Source organism: Argiope bruennichi, chromosome 7, assembly GCF_947563725.1.
Source record: "Argiope bruennichi chromosome 7, qqArgBrue1.1, whole genome shotgun sequence".
Lineage (NCBI taxonomy): Eukaryota > Metazoa > Arthropoda > Arachnida > Araneae > Araneidae > Argiope > Argiope bruennichi.
Genome location: NC_079157.1, coordinates 55272969 through 55296240, shown reverse-complemented (window position 1 = coordinate 55296240; position 23272 = coordinate 55272969). Strand labels below are relative to the sequence as shown.

The window sequence follows — 23272 nt, the reverse complement described above, 5'->3', positions numbered from 1 at the left end:
ACAATATACAACAACTTTTTGCTACTTTCAGCGGTCAGCTGGGGGGATGAATATATTAGAAAGTTTTCATAAAGGCTGAAGTTTTTAAAAATCATTAGTAACTAATAATTAATTTTTATCTAGTGTGCAGTGTTATAAGAAAATGAAAAGTAATTTAATGTGTTTCAAGAAAATGTGTTTATTTAGATTGATCACTACAATGATATAATAACTTTTAATTTATATAACAAATATGAACAAATTTTTAAAAATAGTATAAGTTAACATGTATCATATTGCCATTTAAATCGCAGATTTAAATACAGGAAGTCTTATACTATGAATTAAAAAAAAATCAAATAAAAAAATATTGTACAGGTTGATGTATTGCCTAATTTATATGTGCATTCCAGCAAAATTTCATTTATAAATCACATTTTAAACAATAGACAAAATATCATTGCACTAAAATAATATTTTCAATCAGATACACAAAAAGATTTGTATAGAAAATACATAACAGTAAACAAGTTTAGAAAAGGATGTGCATGTTTTGAGAAACAACTGTATCATAGAGAAGTTTCCATGAATAAACATAGCATGCTGTTTTATACAGGACATTAGAAATAAATTATCAACCAATAAATAAAATCCATGTTAAACTAACATCAATTTAAACGATTTTACTATCAACATTTAAATATCTTTTAAAAACATTCTTAAACTATATGAAAATTGTTAATGTCATTATTTCTCTCGCATCCTGGAATATAAGCAACAATTATATAAGGCAAAATTGGTGCTTGTTTTATCATTTCAATAAATATTTTACTTATATATTATTGTGGTACATCTGCTACCAATTATGTAAATATAGCAAAGTGTAAAAAATACACATAAAATTTGTTACTGTACATAAAAAAACAAATAATCTCATTATAGTTTTCATATTTGATTCACACTTATGTGGAAAAGTCTAATTTTTAAAATAATTCTATTGTCATCAACAGTTTCTAATGCAACTGCTAGCATTCTTGACATTTTTTTAAAACTGTTGTTACATTTACTATAAAACTTAACTTTAAAATTTTTACTTTGTATATTACCAAAATAAAAGGTATTCTTGAATATCTTTTTCAATGGAAGTCCAAAATAACAATTTATCCCTTTAAAAATAACATGAATTCTCCAAAATCCTGTTTTAAAAATTTATTTTTCTTAGTAGATTATCATTGAAATGTTGTACCCTGTCAAATAGCAATACACTTCAGTTTTCACTGAAATATATTTATTCAGAATGATTAAAATTATAACAAAAGGGGGAAAAAATTTCAATTATCAATAAAAGAAACTATTTATAACTATGCATTAAGATTTTTTAAAAAGAATTTAAGCTGTTAACTAATCCAAAATAAAATCAGAACTATATTCAATTTCAAAAGCATATTTTTCCCAATTTTTTAATAATTTTAAGATAGAAAAAAGGAATAAAATTAATACTCAGTACTAAATTAAGAAACAAATTATTATTTCAAATAATTTCTTAGAATATTTTGCATTTTCATTTAATTCTCTGCAGTTGTAAACAGGAAGTTAATTCAAGTTAAAATCAAATATCATTTAAATTTTTGAAATATTATTTTTATTTTATTTACAAATTTGCACTAGAATATTTAGACCATGTTAAAAAAAATTTTACGATTTTGCTTTTAAAATTACAAAGGGGGAAAAAACTACATATGATACCGGAATCAACTTTCTCAAAAGTGGCACCACCAATTACGTGTTTTGTTACTTCCGATTGTCATAATAATTATGATTAACGTCTTATACTTAATAACTGCTTAAATCAAAATATCAGGTTTTTGAAGTTGGATAGAGGAAAAGGAAACCTCAAATATTGCATTGTTCTAAAGGTCACTTGTAGAATTTAATCTGACTCTGACTATATGTTCCTCACTTAAAAGAAATGATTCAGATTTAATGCAAGGTTTTTTCTATGAATAATTTTCTAAGTGAGCAATTTTTGGAAGACAAGTTAAGATTGACAGCAAAAATGCATCTAGTGGTTTATATTTGATTCTGGAAATTCCAATTCAATTATTAAGTTGCTGATGTATTGAAAATAAAATTTTAAATCTAACTCATTAACTATAATGATGAGCTATAATTGATTTAAAAATAATACAAATTTCACATATGAAAGAAGATTGAATATAAAAATAGGTCTTTAGAAATGAGAGTTTATTATTTTGGCTACCTAAGTTTTTAAAGAATTCTTTATTATTAATGAATTAATTTTAAAAAAATGCCAAAATATTTTTTCAAGAAAACTATTCTAAACAATAGCTAATACCTATAAATTCTATAATGAAAAAAAAAATTCTGGCCAGAGCATAATTCTGTTACTTTAAAAAAAAAAAATCATAAGCATTTACAGCACTAATACTTAAGTACATGCACTCCAATACCAAATTTAAAAAGTTCAGTTTTTTGATTAATAAAGATTTTTTAAATTCCTTCTTCAGAACCTTGAGTTGAACCTTGAGTTTAATATAAATTTAAAATTTTCTAATTTTTGTTGTGATTTCTCATAATTAAAGATTCTTTTACAAGTCGATAAAATTTATTTATCTGTCACAGATTCATTTTATTTGAATCTTTTTCCTTTTACAATACTTCTTGCACATTGTGAAATTTTGAAAACTGAGAACAATGTAATGAATAATTTCAACAACATAATTAAAGAATTTTGAGATAAACATCATGGATATTTGAAACAATGTTCATTTCGGCACTCTTTTAATTGGTAATATTTATCTTTTTCTTTTTTTTTAAATCATACAAAATCCTTTTAACAATGTTAGGAATTCTGTTATTTATAATTGCAGAGCAATACTGAAATTAATGAATTCAAAAATCAAACTTTGAATCAATTATATAATGTTATAATTAAACACAGAGGAATCTCACTTCTTTATTATTATTAAAATAATTCGAAACCACAGGAATGCACTGTTCTGTGAAATTTCTATAATTAAAAATAATTCTTCAGCATTAAGAGATGATATAATACATGGGCTTTTCAAAAAATGGTTGTGACTGTAATTAACTACAGGGAGTCAAAATTTAACATTTTTTGATGATATATGCACAATTTCAAAATTCTGTTGCAAGATGAAATAGATAAATTCTCCTTTTACAATTCAAAAAAATAAATTTTGCCATTAATTTTCTGCACTTGCATCTTTTTAATTTTGATTAAATATACAATAAATGATAGAAACTATCATTGAATAAATTTGAAAATTAAATCTAACCACGAATGGAAACAAATTTTGAAAGAGGGTGGAATTATGTGAATTAGTAGTAAGTCAGTATTTGTATTGTGCATATTTTTAAGTGATTTAATAATGCACTAGAAATATTTACTAATTTGCCTGTAGTTACCTATTAGTGCAGTTTACTAAATTATTAATATAAGAACCCCCTCCCCTTTTAAACTTAAATGTTTAGATTCATTGATAGAATACTTATAATTGTTCATATGGCTCTAACTTCAAATTCTCTTAAGGTTTTTTTTTTTTTTCTTTTCTTTCTTTCTTTTACACATATAAAGTGGAGAAAATTAATGGTGGTAAACTTTAAATTCTCTCTTTAATACAACATGGTAAATATTTTAACATTCTAATGCATATCACATATGCATAAGGGATCTTAAATTCCCATACATCATAATGCCATACAGCAGTACAGAACATGTTAGCTTAAAAGGTAACACAGCGATTAAGACTTAATCAGCTTTACATTAAGAGTACAATGAATAAATGAAAATTATATAACAGTATTTGAATAAGTACATTAATTCTATACAATTCCTATGTAAACATACACAAACATAGCAAAGCTTTTAATCACTGTAAAAAGTATGCATTAAATCCATGAGAAAGATGGTATATTTTCTACATACAAACTACTACGCAGCTAAAAAATGTGATACTATTCTATATTTTTCTAAAAGCAACAAAAACGACTTTTCCCTGCGATTATCAAAGGAACAATTTCATTATTTTGACTAACAGATTTGAAACTAAAAATATGATAAGGGAATCATGTTTTAACATTCAAGTAAAACCAAGCATTTAATAAAAAAAAACTTTTTATACTAAAAAGAATTAAGGCTACTTTATAATGAATATTATATTTTCAAAAAACATCCATTCAATGGAATCGTAAAAAGAAAAAAGTCGTAAAATACTTTTATCTCAACATCTAAAAATGCTTCTGTCAAAACAGATGTGAATGATAATAACTTACCTAACTTCTATAACATAAATTATTTGCTTAGCATCTATTTACAATAAGTATTGAATAATATCTTACTATTAAAAAAAACTTATATACAGAAAATAATACATATAAATCTAGATACGCTGCCAAAATGAAAAACTAAAAGAACATCAGTAGAATCTTTTGCATATAGAATAATTGTAATTGGTCCAATGATCCACTGATGAATTTACACTGAAGAGATTAGGTGAAATTAAGAATATCTGCAATCATATACAAGATTTGTTACTTTTGAATTTAAGAAATAATAATAATTCACAAATATTTATTATTTCAACAATGATATAATTTCAAATATTTTATGTGTACAGATAAAAATTATATTGATAAATTTAATCATCTGTTAAATTTTGAATAGTTCATAACTTTCTTATAATATTTCAAATAAGATACTTACCCTTAAAATGTATGTCTTCATTTGAAGAAAAATGAGTACTAATTTGAGAGTAAAGCATCATATTACCTTTAAATATTGTGTGGCAGAAAATACAGAATAACTTTTTTTAAATGAATGTAGTTAAATAAGCTTATACTTAAGAGGGGTGGAAATGAGAATTATGTGTTATTTATATAGAAAGTTTCATGCAATTATTGGGGAGGGAAATGAATAAACGCAAAAGTTTGCCGAAATTAACTACAAAAATGTTATAAATCTCATTGAGGTACATATAAAATTAAGTGACATTTTTTTTCATGCATTGTAAATTTACAATTGGCTTATATATATATTAAAAAAATCTTAATTTTTTGTATTTAGTAGCATTTTTCTTTTCCATAAATGCATGTTTAATTTATTAAATTATTTTTAATTCAATAATAATAGTAAAAATTTTGTGGAAAGGAGAAAAAAATAAGAAATCCAGCTTTCCTCCAATCAAAAGAAGACTTGCAGCACATTAATCAAAATAGCAGACTATACTAAGCATAAGTTTTCTGTAGCAGCCTGCATATTAACAAGTGCATACCACACAAATGGAAACTTAATGGCAGGTAAGGAAAGATCAGGCATAAAAGAGATAATAATTCTCCAATTTCATACAAAACAGAGTCAGGGAGAAAGGCCTGACATCATTTGGGTAGAGAGTACAGAGTGCCAAGACAGCAGAAGATATCGATGGTGGTGTTTGAAAGCACACAAGAGGGAAGGTTCTGCTTGAAAATGGTAGGCCAGGTGACATGCCTTCACGGCAGAAAACTTCAAGTGCCCTTCAACATCAAGACACAATAAACAGGTTGAACCCTTTCTAAGGCTCAAAAACCTGTCAGTAGGGTGTAAGAAAAAATTTTTTGGAGAAAAAACTGCATTACTGCTCATTAAGTTTCCACAAGGGCATGCCAACGGCAAACTTGTTCACCCTTATTTTCTCGCATGTCATTCCAATGAGCTAGTTCTTCATCCCCACTGCTGTTCAGTCCCAATGAAAACCATCCAATCATCTCTTTGCGTTTCATGCTTCGCTTGTTATAAACAGATATCATCAAGGTGACATCTGGAAGCTGGAATAGTGCCACCTAATTAAAAAAAAATCCTTTTAAGATTATTTTTATTATTTTCAGCATACTTGCCATAAAACAAGTAAATTCAAGAACACATATTTACTTCAAGATTTCAAACTTCCTAAACAATATTATTTCTGTATTAAATATATAGATCCTCCTGGAATATATAATTGTACTGATTCAACTAAAATTCCTAAGAACTCTTGCGATGATAATGGATTATTTATCCTTTTTATATCAATAATACAAAAGGCAGGCTTCAAAATATTAATACAGTATGCATTAGGTACTATCAAAAAAATAATTCAAGGATTTCTTATGTATTAAATCAATTTATGTTTTTGTTTCTATGTAAAATTAATGAATACATAGACATTAAAAAAAAAGTTTCAACCAATCTGAAAAATTTTATTATAGATTTTAAAGCAAAAGAATGGATGCATAATTAAAATAATACTTTAAAAAATATTAGACAGTTCAATTTCACCATTTGGAGAATATGAACAAACATGAATGTGTACATGAAGAAGTGCAGGTGAAATATCAAAACACTGAAAGGGAAAGCCAAATAGGTGGCTACTTTTTTTTATAACTTCAAACCAGAGAATAACCGAAATTAGGCGCAGAATTTGATTTAAAAAAATTGCTGACTATACTATAAGAGGCTTATGAACTTCACTGGAACAATAAATTAAAGAAATTATATTTTGAAATTGCAAATAAAAAGATTCTTTTTTATATAATGTTTTTATCATACTTGGAATAAATAGTTATTAACATTTTGATATACTTAAAATTATGCCTATAAAACACCAGAGAAAAACAATAGTGCATGCACCTAATCTTTTTCAAACTGGAAACATGTTTCTATTCTTCAAGTATTATTTTGTAATGTTCAAATAAGTAACATAATACAAAGCTCCAGACGTACTTGAAATATGAAAGTTTCCTTGAAAAGTGGATTTGGTTGTCCTCTTCGAACAGATGTTTTACTTCGAGCGATTTCTTGACCATTTGATGATACCAAAGATAGTTTCACATAGGTATCTAGATTTGAAAGGAATGGAACACATATGTTTTAACACAAGTTTTGATAAATATCTAATAAATATTATATTAATAAAAGCACAATATTATAAATGATCCATAACTTTAAGGCAGATGTTATAAATTAGTGCATAATCTGCAGGAAATTCTAACTTTTTTTTTTCAATTGTCTATCTCATTTCTATTAAGTGTGTACCCTATTTTCCATAAATGGGAACTTATAATAAATCTGATCTTGTAAGTTCAATCTTAATAAACATTGGAAAAGATATATTAAATAGGGAAAAAATTATTACACAAATCATATAAGCTATAAATTTAATTTTATATTTATAGTTAAAAAATGAATAGAATGACACGTGTAAAATAATCAAATATTTATTTTTATTATTAATAATATTGTTTGAGATGTGTAAAATATTTGCAATAATTGTTATATAAATCTCTAGCCAATGTATTTTTATTAGTCAAGAAAAAGTAAAAATTTATTATACCAAAATATTTTCAACTTTTTTTTTTTTTTACTTTTGAATATGAATTTTTGTATGTAATGAGTAACCCATAATATCACCAACTAGTTGAATTCTCAATAAGTAAGAAATAATAATGGTTCTTTATAAATTTTTTTAACATTATAGGTTATTTTGATTTTTTTAACATTATAGAATATTTTTTCTAATATTCTAATAACATAAATTCAGTGTGCTAAAATACAACCACTCATTTTATTACATAACACTATAATATAAAAAGACATTTTTTTTCTTGTACAACAAAATTATAAATATTATCACAATTTCCTTGTAGAAAATTTTGAAAATTATATATCAGTTTATCTTAATTTCATTATTTAATATTAATCCATGTCCAAAAACTTTTTTTAAAAAGCAAAATCAGTTAATTAATATTTAAAGGTCATTTGGCTGTCTTAGGAAAATAGTCATCATAGTACTTCTCTTCAGTTTCATTCAATGATTTGTAAAAATCAGTTTCTCCTTATTTATTTTGCTATTTTTCCCCTATTTAAGTTGTACAAAGATTTTAGGAAAAAATAAATAAAATTTTAATTTTCTTCAATTCATACCAATTCAATTTTTTAAATATTTATTAGATAAAATTCTTTGAAATGTTAATCAAATAATAATATATACATATATAATTTATCATTCGTTTGCTAAAATATTGTTTTTTATATTTAAATTGCAGTAACTGGCACAATATTTAATTGTAGTAAATATTAAAAGCACAGTAACTGGAAATAATCAAACTAATTCTTAATGAGATTTTCAATGCGTACAAATTGGCATTACTTAATCACTGGAATGAAGCTAAAATATAGTATATTCCTTCAAAAGAATTTAAAAGATAATTTAAATTTTTCTTCTTTTATACTTAAAAGCTGGCATGCCATAGCATTAGCAATTAAATCTTTGCAAACTAAATATAAAAGACAAAAAATTAAAATGGAAAAATCTGTATGGATTAGCATTTCTTTATTATACATTTATTTGTATTTAAAAATATTTATCAAAAGTGTAATATTTTGAATTAAAAACCTATTGAAATACCTGGAGCTCTATTCATAGATGCATTGCGAAAATGGCTGCCTTTATTGATTTCAACAGATAGACGTCCAGTTGTTCCATTGTATGCTAAGCCGATTAACAGTTCGGGCATTCCACCATGCTGCATCGACTGTGTCGATCCTGTACTGTCACTTCTGGCAAGACTAGTAATATCAGCTTTGGAATCAGAATGCTATAAATAAGCCAGCATAACAAAATTTAGAGAGCGAAATAAATAAGTAGGGAAAATTAATCTCAATAATATAAAATTGGAGGGAAAAAAACATTTTTTTTAATCATATAAAAGAAAAATATTTTAAAAACTTATATTACATCAATTTTTTTCAATACATATTGCCAAACCAACTATAATTAGATACAGATTTACAACATAGAATTTGTCAAAAAAGAAGCAATTTAATTTTTTTTTTTTTTTTTTTTTTTTGCAAAACTTTACAGAAAGAATCATAATGCTGAATTTTTAAGTTGCATTTTTTTAAAATCTAATTTACTAACTTTCCCTAAAAAAAATGCATTGATAATTTTTTAAAATATTAAGATGAAAATTTACATAAAGAGATATAAATTGTCATTAATTATTATATAGGAAAAATGACAAATTTGCAAATCTTCTAAACACTGTGTTTTTGCAAAAAAAAAAAAAACTACACATGTGATGGATTTGAGAATTGATCAAGTCTCTAATCAGGAAAATCTAGTTCCAGTAAAAAATTCACAGTCAGATTTATTCTAAATATGATTGGTTATTTGTAATATATTAAATGCATTATTTTTTTCTTCCATTTAATTTAAGGGGGGGGGGGGGTATTGCATATACAAAATTCTGAAACATTTAAGGAATGTAATGGTAACAACAAATGAGAAGAACAATTAAGAACAAAGTAGCATTTTTTAAAAATCCAATTTCTTGATAAATACATTGACACATTGCTAAATTCTGTGATGAGAAGCCTCATTACATAGGTCAATTTTTTAATGTAAATAATAATCTTGTATAAATGATAAAACTAATTTTAAATATGAATAGAAGAATGAAAAGAAATTTCTAACAAAATAGAGCTTACTGCAATATTTGACCTTGGTTCAAGAGTCAACCACAAGGTTGTTTGTTGGTCCATGCGAATAGATGAAAATGGTACAATGCATTCACCAATCAAATGTTCTCGTCTCATACGTTCACAGCCATTTAATCTGAATCTTACTCCCATACTAGTTAACTCTTCTAAAAAATTTAAAAATAAAAAAATTAACAACATATGCATTTCAATTAAACTAACAAATTATTTCAAGAAAATATGAAATATTATTCAAAGCAAAAATTTAAAATTAGCAAAAATTTCTTTTTTTAAGTTAAAAAGCACCTACTGCAATTTTTAAAATTATGATCATACTAAAAATTTGGAATTTATATTATCATTAATAGATTGTGACAATTAAATTATTTTAATCTTTTCTTTATTCATAAAAGCAGCTGTGGAATGGCATACAAATCTCGTAAATAAACCCATTGCAACAAATTTATTAAAAATTTATATTCACAAAAATTAATTTATTCAAAAAATCTTGTTTAATAATTAAAAAAAAAAGTTCATAATTTTTAATTTCCTTCCATTTATTTAATTAAATAAATGGGAGGTAAGAAATAAAAAACTCCTTATATTACAAGAATCTAAAAAATTAGAAAACTATTATCTAACACGAATGTTCCTTGAGGCAATAACCCATTCATGAAAATTTTATAAAGTTCTTCTAAAAGGAATGATATTACAACTCATTTCAGAATTTACTTTTTTCCTCTCCCCCGCCAAAGTCATAATCAAAGGCTAAGTAAAATAAATGGTACCTAGAGTAGGGTATAATTTCTTTCAACCTCCTCATCATGTATAGTTTTAAAATTTGTCATAAATAAATGAAAACTTTGTCTCCATGCAATCTCTAACACTGGCATCTGAAACATCCCTACTTCTTGCCCCTCTCCTTTTGCCACTATGCCATTGCAGTAGAATAATAATAACTTTGCTTTTCAAACAACCATACCTCCCCTATGGAATCACAGAAAAAAATCATAGCTTTATTACAACAATACATTTTACACCCACCAGAATTAAACCACCTTGCAACATTTTACGTTAAAATTAAGCAATCCTGTGATATATAATTCATAATAATGATTTCTGTATGTTCTGGCATGTAGATCAACAATAATGGTTTATAATTTATTTTATTTTTTTAACAATTCAAAGTACTCTTTTAAAAAATGCATGCCAGCAAAGGTACTCGCTAATTACTACTATAAAAACATTATAAACACATAGAAAAATGTGAAAAAAGTATAATAAAATAACATACCAGGTGATATTCGATTGAAAATAAAGCTTTCATTAAACTGTGGCTTGCTCCCTGTTCTGATTTTTGTTTTAAATTTCTGCCGTTTATGAGGCAAAAGAAGAAGCCGCACCTAATTTACAGAAAGAAGAAATAAATAAGCAAAAAGGACACATTTATAATGAATAACAATAAAATGAAGCAAAATAATACTTTTATATTAAAGAGATCCTTCATTAATCACTTAGTACTATAATTATGACAACAAGATCCGGCCAAAAATTTTTTAAAAAAAACTTAAGTGCACCAATAAGAATTTCTTAAATTTTAAACAATTTCAAAATAAGTTAACATCATAATTTAAAATCCTAATGTAAATATAAATTTTTACATTGTTTAATTCTATAAAACAAGTTTGAAGATACATTTTACATTATAATTGTTTTGAAAAACTACTTAATATTCTTTTAGAAATTAGTCTAGCTTCCAACCATTAATTAATAAAATATTTTTCAGTAGATCATACATATATATATATTTTTGTCCAAAAATTAGACAAGCAATTACTTTCAATCTATATAACATTTCCATTTAGCTTTTATATCACATAGCCATCAACAATTGATATTATATGCAATAACTGTTAAACTTGTTCTTATAAATACTTCAAAATTTGCTCAAAAGTACTGAAGATTAAGGAAGTTTTTAGTGAAGATTTTATAATGCATAATTAAATAATTATTTTTATTAATCAAATGTATCAAAACATCTTAATCACTAGCATCTTTGAACATATCAGTTTGCAAATAAATAAAAAAAAATTAAAAAATCCAAGTAGTCTTTTTTACCAAGAAAATTATGTTTTTGACAGAATCCACTGAGATGGAAATATTACAAATACTATATATAAGATACATAGTAAAAACTGCATTTAGTTTTAACACAATATCAGAAAACAGACGAAAAGCCATAACTGAAAATAATCCATAGCTTAAATAATTGCTGGTAAATTATTTTCTTCAGATTAATTTTTTCATAATTAAAATTTCTCACAGTGTTAAAAGTATGTATTTTTTTTTTATAATTTTTTAGTAACATTAATTTTGTTTTCACAAAAAGAAATTTGAAAAAAAATAAAAGTTATCATGTGATTCTTACCATTTTTTTTATGTAAGACAACTTTCCATTTTTGTATTGTTACTATATTGTAAAGAAACTAATTAGATAAGATAATTCATAAATTACTACATCACTTCTTTCTAGGTAATTGTTGGCTTGGTTTCAAAACCAAGTAAACTGAAAAACAAATTTTTAAGGAAATAGTAATGTTTAAAATGTCCATTAAGAACAGTAGTTCAATCAGCTAATTTACAAAGATTTTAAAATATTTCTTAATTTTTTTTATCAATTATAATGAAAGCAAATAGAATTTTCATAAAAATTTAGACTTATAAGGCTTTGAAACCAAGTTTATATAATTTTACTTTATTTACCTGAACATGATTTGAGCCTCCTCTATCTCGATCAGGCAGATCTTGTGCTTGCAACACATGAACTGTCATTTTCCGCAAAGGAGGATCATACGCAAACCCAACCTCCAATGAACCACAACGTACAGCACTACTTGTTTCTTCTACATTGCAATGCAACTCAGTAGCATCAAAAATCTGATCCTAAAAGATACATTTTTAAATTTTGTAAAAGTAAAAAGTAAAAATGCAGGCATGTGAAAAAAAATTAAAAGATTGATGTTAACTAATTAGGAGATTTAACAACAATTCTTATACCACTGTATCAAGCTTAAAATAATGAAAACTATACAAATAAAAATATGAAACTCTTTCAGAAATAGTAAAGCCAAACATTAACCACACAAAACTCACCTTCACCCCCCCCCAAAAAAAATTCACACTATTCTTCATACATGACAAATAATAATATAAAAAATTAAATTGTACAGTCAAAAATCTCTGCAAAAAATTCAATATTAAGCTACAATGTTAGGATTACCTCTTTATCCATTAAAATGAAGATTCATAAGACTAAGTACATATAGAATAGTAAATAAATACATTTGTGAAGCCAAAATACATAAACTAATCTACATAATATTTTGGAAAAAAGAAAGAATCTTACTTCCATTACTGAATCCCCGCAAGCAGAAAATGTGTCATTTGATGCAGCTGGAGAGTCATCAGCTGTTTGGAAGGCACTATTTTCATAATGCTGAGTAGTCCTGCTGTCTAAAAGAGGTTGTATTATTGCCTGTCCATCATCTTGAGTATCTTCACTCTCACTGCCTTCAGTGGAAAAGGAAGCAGTACTTCCTGATTTTGCAACTCCGCCTTTCTCCAGTAAGGAAATGGGATCATGACTTCCTCTCTTACTGGTCTCACTTATCTTCACTGGTAAAAATAAGAAAGAACAAGTTAATAGATAACTATAGTTTGTGTTTAATAAAAATATTAATAAAGCATCACAATTATATATTGATAGAATTTAATTTTAATTTTTTAAAAATTAAGTCCCTGTCATTCCTTTAAATATTCTTTCCATAGAATTTCAGTAATGAAGAGTTCTGGATTTCCAATTCAATTAATTAATACATGAAGTCATTCCTTAAATTATTGCTTTTTTCACAAATTTTTACAATAGTAGAAATATTTTTTATAAATGAATGATATGGCAAATATGATTACTGCCAAAATATTTAAAGACTGCTTATTATGGATAGCTAAAATTTTATATTGAATATAGATTTCAAATCAATTACAAACTAATTGAATTTCCAACTACAGCTATAATTTCAATGAAGTATAAAAGCTGAAACTATGAAATTTTACAAACTACACATAATATTTCTAAAATAACAATTTCAAAACTGAATGAGGAATAAGTCAGAATTTTCATAAATAAAAATACATTCATCTTCAGCTCATATTTTTTAAAAAATGGAGAGTACTGCACATATTAGAGAAAATCAAAGGAAAAAATTATAGAAATGAAACAAGTAAAAAATAAATACATAATTATGGATAGCTGATGAAGAATGTAGTATTTCTAAATTTCAGTGATCCCATAATTAATTTTAATGAATACATGATTTAATTTTACCATAAAATTCTATTAATCTGATTTGTTCCAATAAGAAGCATTCAAGTCTTATTTGAAGTATAAAAATTCTACTCAAGCAATAAAGTTTGATGTAAAAAAATGTGCAATTAAAAGAAGACTTCAATAAAATAAATTTCTTTTATTTTAAATATTTTTAAAAGTTTAAAACTTTTTAGAAACTATTGTAAATCCAATTTAGCAAGTATTAGAAACACTGAAAAATGTATAATATTCAAAGTGAAAGAATCACAAGCTTATTGATAGTATAAAAAGGAAGGAAAAATACGAAAATTTTGTTTTGCCCAAATTTACCTTTATTTCATATGATCTTAAGAATTTTCTTACAAATAAAAAAGAAAAAATTCCAAAATGCATACGATTCTAAAGTTTGAGAATGCATTGTATTTAATACAAATTATACAATATACTGGAAATATTGATAATTCCTTGTTAGTAGATTGCAATGCTCTAGGTTCCAAAGCAAATATAAAAATAAAGAATAAGAAATTTTATATTAATTTGCAGGTGAATATATGAATCAATTGAAAGCCAAAGTAAAATGTATGGAAATGAAACAAAACTAAATTTTTAAATGATATCCCTTTTTTCTAGATGACTAAATATACTTAACAACCTAACTTATATGAATTACAACCTATGAATTGAACAATTATAAATTACACATTATAAATCGAAAATGTAATCAATATGTATCAGAATCTTACAATGTGATGAAGCTCCATTGCAAGCAGCAGCCAGATTGTTTGAAAACACACTTCTATGGATGTCATGTCCTTCAGTCAGATTATCTCCAATTTGATCTACATGATCTCCACTTATTTTACGTAAACCATTATATAGGCTGGAAGACTGCTGAAATCTTTGCAACACTTCATCTTCACTATCTGTAGAGGAATCCACTTCTTCATATTGAAAAGCATTACCTAGAAATAAAAATTTTCACAAAAATCACATTTACGAATGTCAAAAACCCATTTTATGAATGAAAAAGCACTTCAAATATATATTTCCATAACAAAGAAAGAGTCTCTCCATAACCAAGAAGCACAAATTCTCCTCTTATTCATTTTTTTTATATTAAAAGTACTTTATTATGATATTTAAATGTAAGAAGAAAAACACCAAATTTGCATCAAACTATATTATTATTTTTATAACTCTACATGATTAAGAAACCAAAGAAGCAGAGATGTGCCTTCAAAAATGGCACTTCAGGCCAAAACAGTATCTCCCTTTCTTCTCCCCTCCCTTTTAACTTTCTTATATATGAATTATTATGATAGATAAATGAAAACGTCTGTATTTGTGAATGCATGTAAAAGCAATAACTCAAAAATGCAATATCATAATTGAATAAAAATCTAATACATGATCTTGCAGGTACAACTGTAGCTCCAAGTCAAAACTGGTTGGCATCCAAAATAGATATTTGCATTATAGATTTAGAAAAATTATTGGATTCACATCAAACATCTTCATTTTATAGCTAATGTTTGACAATGCAACGTAAGGCATTTACAGTCTTACCACGATTCACTATTTTATGTGGTGGAGAGAGAAATAAAATCTTTATTCGAAAACATGCAAGAGAGTTTCAGGAAGATCACTTCTGATAGTTCTAACTGCAATATTTATATGATTCCCCCAGGAAGCTCTAAATTCTATGATTAAAATAGGTATGGATACATATATAAAAATTTATAAAATGCTTTTGAATTAACATTACAAACTACAAGCTAAGCTTTCACAGATGAAGTTTTGAGTCATCGTATTTCTGTAACATAAAACAATGTTATTTTATATTCAGAAGCCTAACATCAAATAGTAAAAAAAAAAAAAAAAAAAAAGCAGCTTTTTATGTTCTTTCATTCTTAAATGGAACCATCTTAAAAATCCTAGAAAAAAAATGAATTGAAGAAAATTTTTCCTCTAAAGTGGAACTAAATTATTCCTTAATTTTATACCCCTCAGTAACAGTGTCTAAGGAACTTCCTAGTCTCACCTTAAATATGTGATAAAAAAAAAATGAAAATAAATATACTTTAATGGATATTTTTAAAATCTTTACAACTGTTTACATCTTTTTTAAATAAAAATATAACTTCATGAAAAACTATTTTTAAAAATTCTACAAATCACATTAGAAACAAGAATGGAAATAAAAAAGTGTTACATAACAATGAATATTTTATTCTATATTTTAATTTGCATTAAATTTTACATAAGGGAAAATATCAGCTCACAAAACATAATTTCAATATAGTAAAGAACTTGTCTTATTTTGACATATCATAAATACAAAATTAACTGAAAAATTTTTTTAAATCCCTTACTAAGTTTACATGAAAAGATATAAAATATAAAAGCTTTTGGTAACAATTTAATAATTCTGTGTATGAAACCTATCAGAGATCAACTTTATATATCTATTAGTGACTCAAATAAATAAAATACATTGAGTTTCCTTGCTAAAAAAAAGGGGAGGGGGAATCCTTTACTAAAATTAAACATTTTAGGAGGGGGGGGGAATTAGCTTAAAAATTTTAATAAATGCAGCAATTCGAAAGTAATAAAATTACCTAAAAATACTAATCTCCTAATCTTAAAATTTGTTGATACATTTTCTAAATCATACTAAGGTAATAGCAAAAAAAAAAAAAAAGCCATGTTACAAAGTTATAAAGAAATAAATATATTACTGTGATCAAAATGTGTCAGAAACATGATCATAAGACAAAAGTATGTTTTAAAATAAAAGTATCAATTTATTAGTCAATATTTATTACATTTCCTTCAACATAATCTTCTTTGGTTACTATGCAATTATATTAATATATTTATTCGATACTCATGCCTTAAAGTTATATTTTGTATGCCTTTAAATACATAAAAAAAAATTTAAAAAAATGACTGAATAATATGTGTTTAGTGTCGATGCAGTATTTTGATGAAATTTGGTTCACTTGTTTCTAAGTGACCATTTAAAAATACAGCAATAGTAAATCAAATTTAATCAAATTCTTAAAACTATGGAGCGGGAATCATTAAATTATATATAATAAATAGAACAATCAGAATAAAATTTTAACATGTATGAATTTGTCAATAAATAGTCTTTAATAGACTCATTTTCATGATAATTACCCCACGGACATATCGAAATTGATGGAGTAATTTTTATTCTATATGTTTTATTATTTAATTTTATTAATTTTAATCTTAGTTAAACAATGATTCCCACTTTGTTCTACAAAAAGTATAGGATAGAGAAATGAATTTTAATTCAGTCCTTTCTAAGTTAAATAATAATAAGACATAGAAATGCATAAGCTGATAAATGTCCTGTTTAAAAAAAAAAAAAGGATATTCAAGTAAAATAATAAGGAATTCCTAAAATAACAGGATGCCCTAAAATGGTCCAACTAAATGAGGCAGATGTAAAATGCAGTTTTTACATACTTATATGAAACAAACCTTTTACTCAGAATTTATGAATCCTTTTATTAGAATTGGACAAAATTTCTTAGAATAGATAATTTAATGAACACTGCTATTAATATATTTAATATTGTTTTATTTCTTGCTTTCCATGGGATTTTGATATGAAATGAACTACATAGTGCTGGGTATACTGCTAGTATATTAGCAGTTATAAAACCATTGTTCTAAAGGATCAAAATCAATATTCACATACATTATTATTTTTTACCCAAAGATAGTATTTTGGCTCCACAAATATACATAAATAAAATTAACAATTAAAATTTTTAAGGAAAAATTCCCGATTATCATCAGTAAACAATTATAAAGAGCTACAATTCTAAACCTATAAGGCTGGTAAAACAAAATGAAGAACAGTAAGATTCAGCCAATTCAATAATGAAATAAACAAACGCAATCTGCTTCTTTCTCAAGAAGCATTATTTGACTTTATATTAGCTATTTCAAAATTTTGATTCTAGGGGTAGTATTAACTTAACTACATTTTTTTTCCCCCTTAATCCGATCAAAAAAGATTATAATGTTCAGAAACAATGTTAAGTTTTTTTTGTTTTTTTTTACACAATAAATTAGAGATGGATGTTATCTTTTAAGAAGCATTTTGAAAAATATTATTACATTAGGACCCAGTATAAAAATTATTGATTGTAAAAATATTGCTTTTCTGAAAATCAGGATCAAAAACATAATTTTTAAAGAATTTTTTAATAATTCTAAAGTAATCATTAATTGGAAAAAGCTACTAAAAAATCATATTACACATAAAACGTATTTTATTGTTAGACTATTATATAGTCCTTCATAAAATTTTAATTTAAACTCTGCTAAACAACTGAAAACAAATACCATTAGCTTTAACCTTTAAATCCTCGGTGGGGGAAAAAATGCTAATTTATCTCTTAAACACTTTAAGAGATAAATTAGCAACATTGCACATAAATTAGCAAACACTTTTTTTTCCTTTTCAAATCATAAGAAAATAAAATCAATAGTTCTTGCAGATTACTTATTAAACTAGTTATACTAATATGAGTAGTAAGGTAATAAAATAAAAGAGTAAAGTCATATATAATCATATATAAGGGTGACAACATTTTTTTAAATCTGCACACACAGGAAATCTTAATAACTTAATAGGGCAATAGTTAGTTGAATCTAATTCCAAAAAGAAAAAAAATATGTTTCCCAATAGAAAAAGTTAAAGTGAATTTTCTTTCCAAAATTTAATATTTCCTATCAAAGTATTATTAAATTTTACTATCAAAGCACTAGTTTTCAGTTAAGTACTATCAAATTTATTCTACTCTACTAAAGTTTAGAAAATCAATGTGATTTTATTTATAGAACTATTAACTTAGTACACTGCATCTCATACCATTATAAATTGAAATCTAAAAAATACTTTTGTGCAAAAATGAAGGGTCTTCATGGGAATTCTTTCATAATTAGTTCCTAACTACTTTTTTTTTGGGGGGGGGGTCATAGACATTAAATTTAATATCTTTTCATTGGTACTCAAATAGCCATAGGAATTTTTTTGTGGAAAGAAATAAGGAGTTCTTATTGAATCTATTTTCCAAAGAAATCTTCTTATCCTATCACACTAAAAAATTTCCTTTTATTACCGTAAAATTTCTTATATAACATTTACATAATGTTATAAATAGAACTGTACGAATATTATAAGAATATGAAAATAAAAAATCAGCGATAATTAAAAAGTCTAATTGCTTCCTAATTGCAAAAAAAATTATAAGCATATTTTATAAATGCAAACCCACGTGATTAAAATAAATAAATTACTGTTTATTATTGCCAGAATTTATTGAATAGAAAAAAATAAATAAAAGAAAGCATAAAATAATAAATGAAAGAAGGGAGTTTGCTTCAAAGCATTATCCAACACTTACCTCATTCAGTGGTAAAGCTAGATTCAGATTTTCAACAGACACTGCTATTGCATAAACAAGAAAGAAAAATAAATAAAATAAAAATAAGGAAAAAAAAAAAAAAACTAAAGAAAAACATGCATTGATATAACCATAGTGTGCAGTATAAATAAACAAAATTTGTGTTAAGTGCAAATAAATCTATAATAAATATGAGAAAATAGTACTTTATTCTCGATTCAGAATTCTCTCTAGAAGAAGATGTTAGTTGATGTGCAAAGAAAAATAATTGTATACCTAATGATTACAGTTACTGAAAAACCATGCTTCAAAAATAAATAATAAAGAAATTAGACACATAAAGTTGAAAAGAATTTGTCCCATATGAATAATACAAAAATTTACAAGGAGCATAATATCATCAAATTTTTAAAATAGGCAGCAAAAATGAAATAAATAAACAAAAAAATATTTAAAAATGAATTATTTCTATTTTATTAACACTTTATTTTGAAATTACACCATGAGACTATATAAATGAAACAGTACTTAAAATGTAATTTATGATTAGATAATTTTTAGTTTTAGACTCAAATGTTAAAATACCATCTCGTATTTCTAAGAAGGGATGTTATAAATAAAATAGTTAAACAAATCTATGGTTTTAAGAACATTTTCTTCATTACAAATCACAAAAATTTTGCAATTTAAAAGAATATCAAATAGCATTTTTATAATCTTTTTTAAGAGGCAGAAATATTCTTAGAAATTTTTCTAGTTAGAAATAGTTTGTGATCTCAAAAAAAGTCCTTAGTTTCTATAACAGAATTAAAAAATTAAAATTTTGAATTTTTTTTTTCTTTTTGTAACTAATTAATACAATAAATGCTAAATAATTTTTTTTTAATTTTGTAAACAGCAAAATAGAAATTTGTATTAAAATAAACATAACACATTAGAAACTAAAACCTAACATGTTACCTAAATCTTTTGATACTGGTTCTCGATGATCATTCAAGGGTTTATCGCAACAAGGAAATCCTCCAATAGTAGTGAAGCATAACTTCTTACTCAGATATAAATAAAAGATAACAAGCAAAACCAAGAATGCACCTACTGCTCCCAAGAATGCAGAGGCTTCACTGGGTACTAAAAAAGAAAAAAAAAATCTTCACAAACTTATAAATACATCTTTATACTCTCATTTCACTTTTAAGTTGAATAACAAATTGATTTTAAATGCAAAATATGTTCCAATAATTAATCTAACTTGGAACTGACAGAAGAAATAAAAAAAAAAGGGCTAAGTTTTTTTAAATGCATACCTTTAGCGATTAAATTATAATTTTAAATATATAAGAAACTATAAAAATAATTATGATGGTGAAATAAAAAAATAGCTTTATTGCACCAGCTTAAAATAATTGTATTTTTCTTTCGAGAAGTGCTATGTAATTATACATTTATAATGTAAAGATAAAAAGTTCTTAAATGACTTTGAATTTGAAATTCTTTATTAATTTTTTTTAATATTTCATACCATCAATTTTATTTTGAAAAATTAAGAAAATTAAAGCCATTTAAGGAGAAAGAAGATTTTAATAAATGAATTAATTCACATTCAAATGCACTATAGTGAAATCTTAAGATTACAAAGAATTGAAGTAAATGTACAATCCTGATTTTTAAAAAACCTTTAAGTTGGTATACAATGCAATGAAATAAGTTTGGATATTTTTTTAAAAAAATGGCAATATGTCACATTAATAACACAAAAATGTTTCGATTAAAATCGCCGCATTCTAAAGTTTAGTCTAATAGTTAAATAGATTTAAAAAAACTATATAAGAGACTAGATGTTTTCTTTTTTTTTTAATTAGTTCATAAATTTATTTGAATTAGAAGACAACAATCATTTTAACTTTATTTGCCTAACATTGTTCTTTTTAACTCTAGAAATTATTTGCTTAATCTGTCAATATTAAAAATTTATAAATAGCAGAATATTAATCTCGATTTTGTCACAACAAAATTTTTCTTAACAAAAAGAAAATACGCATCAATTACAACATATGCTTCAAAACAGCATCATAAAATACATCGCACATAAAGATGAAAAATTGCATAGGTTAATAATAATTATGTTAGAATATTAAAAAAAAATTAAATTTTCTTACCTGCAATCATTATTTAATGACATATGGCAAGACAATGATCTAAATCCAATTGTCTGTTTATTTTCATTTTTATCAAAACAAGACAGCCCCAGCGTCGCGAGACTTGATTATTGGCTGCTTTCGAAATGCGGAACTGAACCAATCCGACGAAACGAATCGAACATTAGGCATTCAATATTTTAATCATTTTTTTTCAGTGATTCAATATCCTATTTACTTTTATTAAATTCCACTTAATATTTTCTGAGCTATTATTCACTGTCATGTCAATATAAAACGCATTGCTTGTAAGAAAATGAAAGTTGCCCCAAAAAAGAAGCTTTAAATTATCTGTTTCTAAAATGCAATTTTGAGAGATAAGCCATTTTATTTATCTGCTAAAAGCCATTTTTTAAAAAGAAAATAAAAAAAGAAAATTGTTTTTATTCTTACTCTTCTTTTTCAACTTTTGCTACAATTTTGAAGCCGTACGAAGAAGTCCTTTGAGTATACTTATTTGATCAAATGGCGAAGACCGTATCTGAGCCGGACCTTTCTGTTTTCAAACTTAACTTACTATATCATAAAAAGGGAGAAAATTTGAAGAGATTAATATGCACTAGGCTTGTGTGCTTGGGTATTCTTTGATAGAATTAAATTGGAACCAAAGATCCTCAAGCACGAACTTAATAGTGACGATACTTTTTCACTAGGCTCTGAGGCCGTCATTAAAGCAATCCAAAACAGGATTGCTCTCATTCTAAGACCAAATGTGTTTTTTTTATTATTATTATTATTATTACTATCAAAATAATAGTCAGTATTTTTATTTGATCTTAAATATATCTTTGATCTTTTTTAGCTTTATTTCCTAAGTTTTCTTTTAATTTCCTTATGACTGTTTCCTTACATGTAATAACTAATGAACGTTTACATTTTAATTTTATTAAGGAAGTTATTGTACATATGTGGACCTAATGAGATTACACTTCAATAGATGAGTATTGGACTGCCTTTAATGCTTTCCCCCTAGGGATAATTTCGAACCTTTTTACTTGTAGTTCCATTTTGAGTCGCGGATCCAAAATCCCGTTTCAGGTCTGGATCCGAGATTCTTGTAAAAGTATTACCCAAAATTGTTTTATTAATAACGTTTTTATTGTTGAAATTTTAATAAATATGAATTGAATTATTTAATGTATCGATTCTTATTTATTATAATATTCATAAGATATTCAATAAATACTTCTATTAATTAATTTCATTTGTTAATTTTAATTAAAATTAACAAAAATAAAATTAATTAATATTTTTTTTAATAATGCTTCCTGTATTACTGATTATGACACTTAATATGTTAGTTTATATATTTTTCGGTATTTTGCCGAAAACCTGCAACCTTTTTGCTTTGCATTAATTCTGCTTTTGGGTTCAGCATTTCTAACAATTTACTTTTGTTTGCTAGAGACAAGAAGTGTATAGCGATGAAATTCCACTACAAATTTCTAATCAAATTTGCATTTCTGGCTAATTCTATAGAAGAAACCTTATTCATTAAAAAAGAATTTTCAACAGACTTTTTTAATTGTTGTAGATCAAATATTGATATTCAGAAGTTTTAGTTACTAAGAGTTATTTCATTAATAAAATTTTATTGCCAACCTATTAATTAATTACCATTACCACACAATACCATACCATTACCATAAATAAAATATAGTTCGATATGTCATGTGAGTTGTTTCGAATAATATGTCTGGCAATATCTGGAGAACCACCTGCAGTTTACTAAACCAACCATCGG

The 23272-nt window shown here is 25.1% G+C and overlaps 1 protein-coding gene across 1 annotated transcript; it reads right to left on the bottom strand.

Annotated features, from left to right (window-relative positions):
- Nucleotides 1-159: 159 nt before the first annotated feature.
- LOC129975091 (synaptotagmin-14-like) lies at nt 160-21610 on the bottom strand. The gene is made up of 10 exons (XM_056088000.1): nt 21490-21610; nt 20294-20461; nt 14627-14845; nt 12924-13192; nt 12281-12460; nt 10812-10920; nt 9527-9684; nt 8445-8634; nt 6761-6876; nt 160-5841 (listed from the first exon to the last, which is right to left on the bottom strand). The coding sequence occupies exons 1-10, from the start codon at nt 21497-21499 to the stop codon at nt 5644-5646; spliced, it is 1617 nt and encodes a 538-aa protein (XP_055943975.1). The 5' UTR covers nt 21500-21610; the 3' UTR covers nt 160-5643.
- Nucleotides 21611-23272: the final 1662 nt, after the last annotated feature.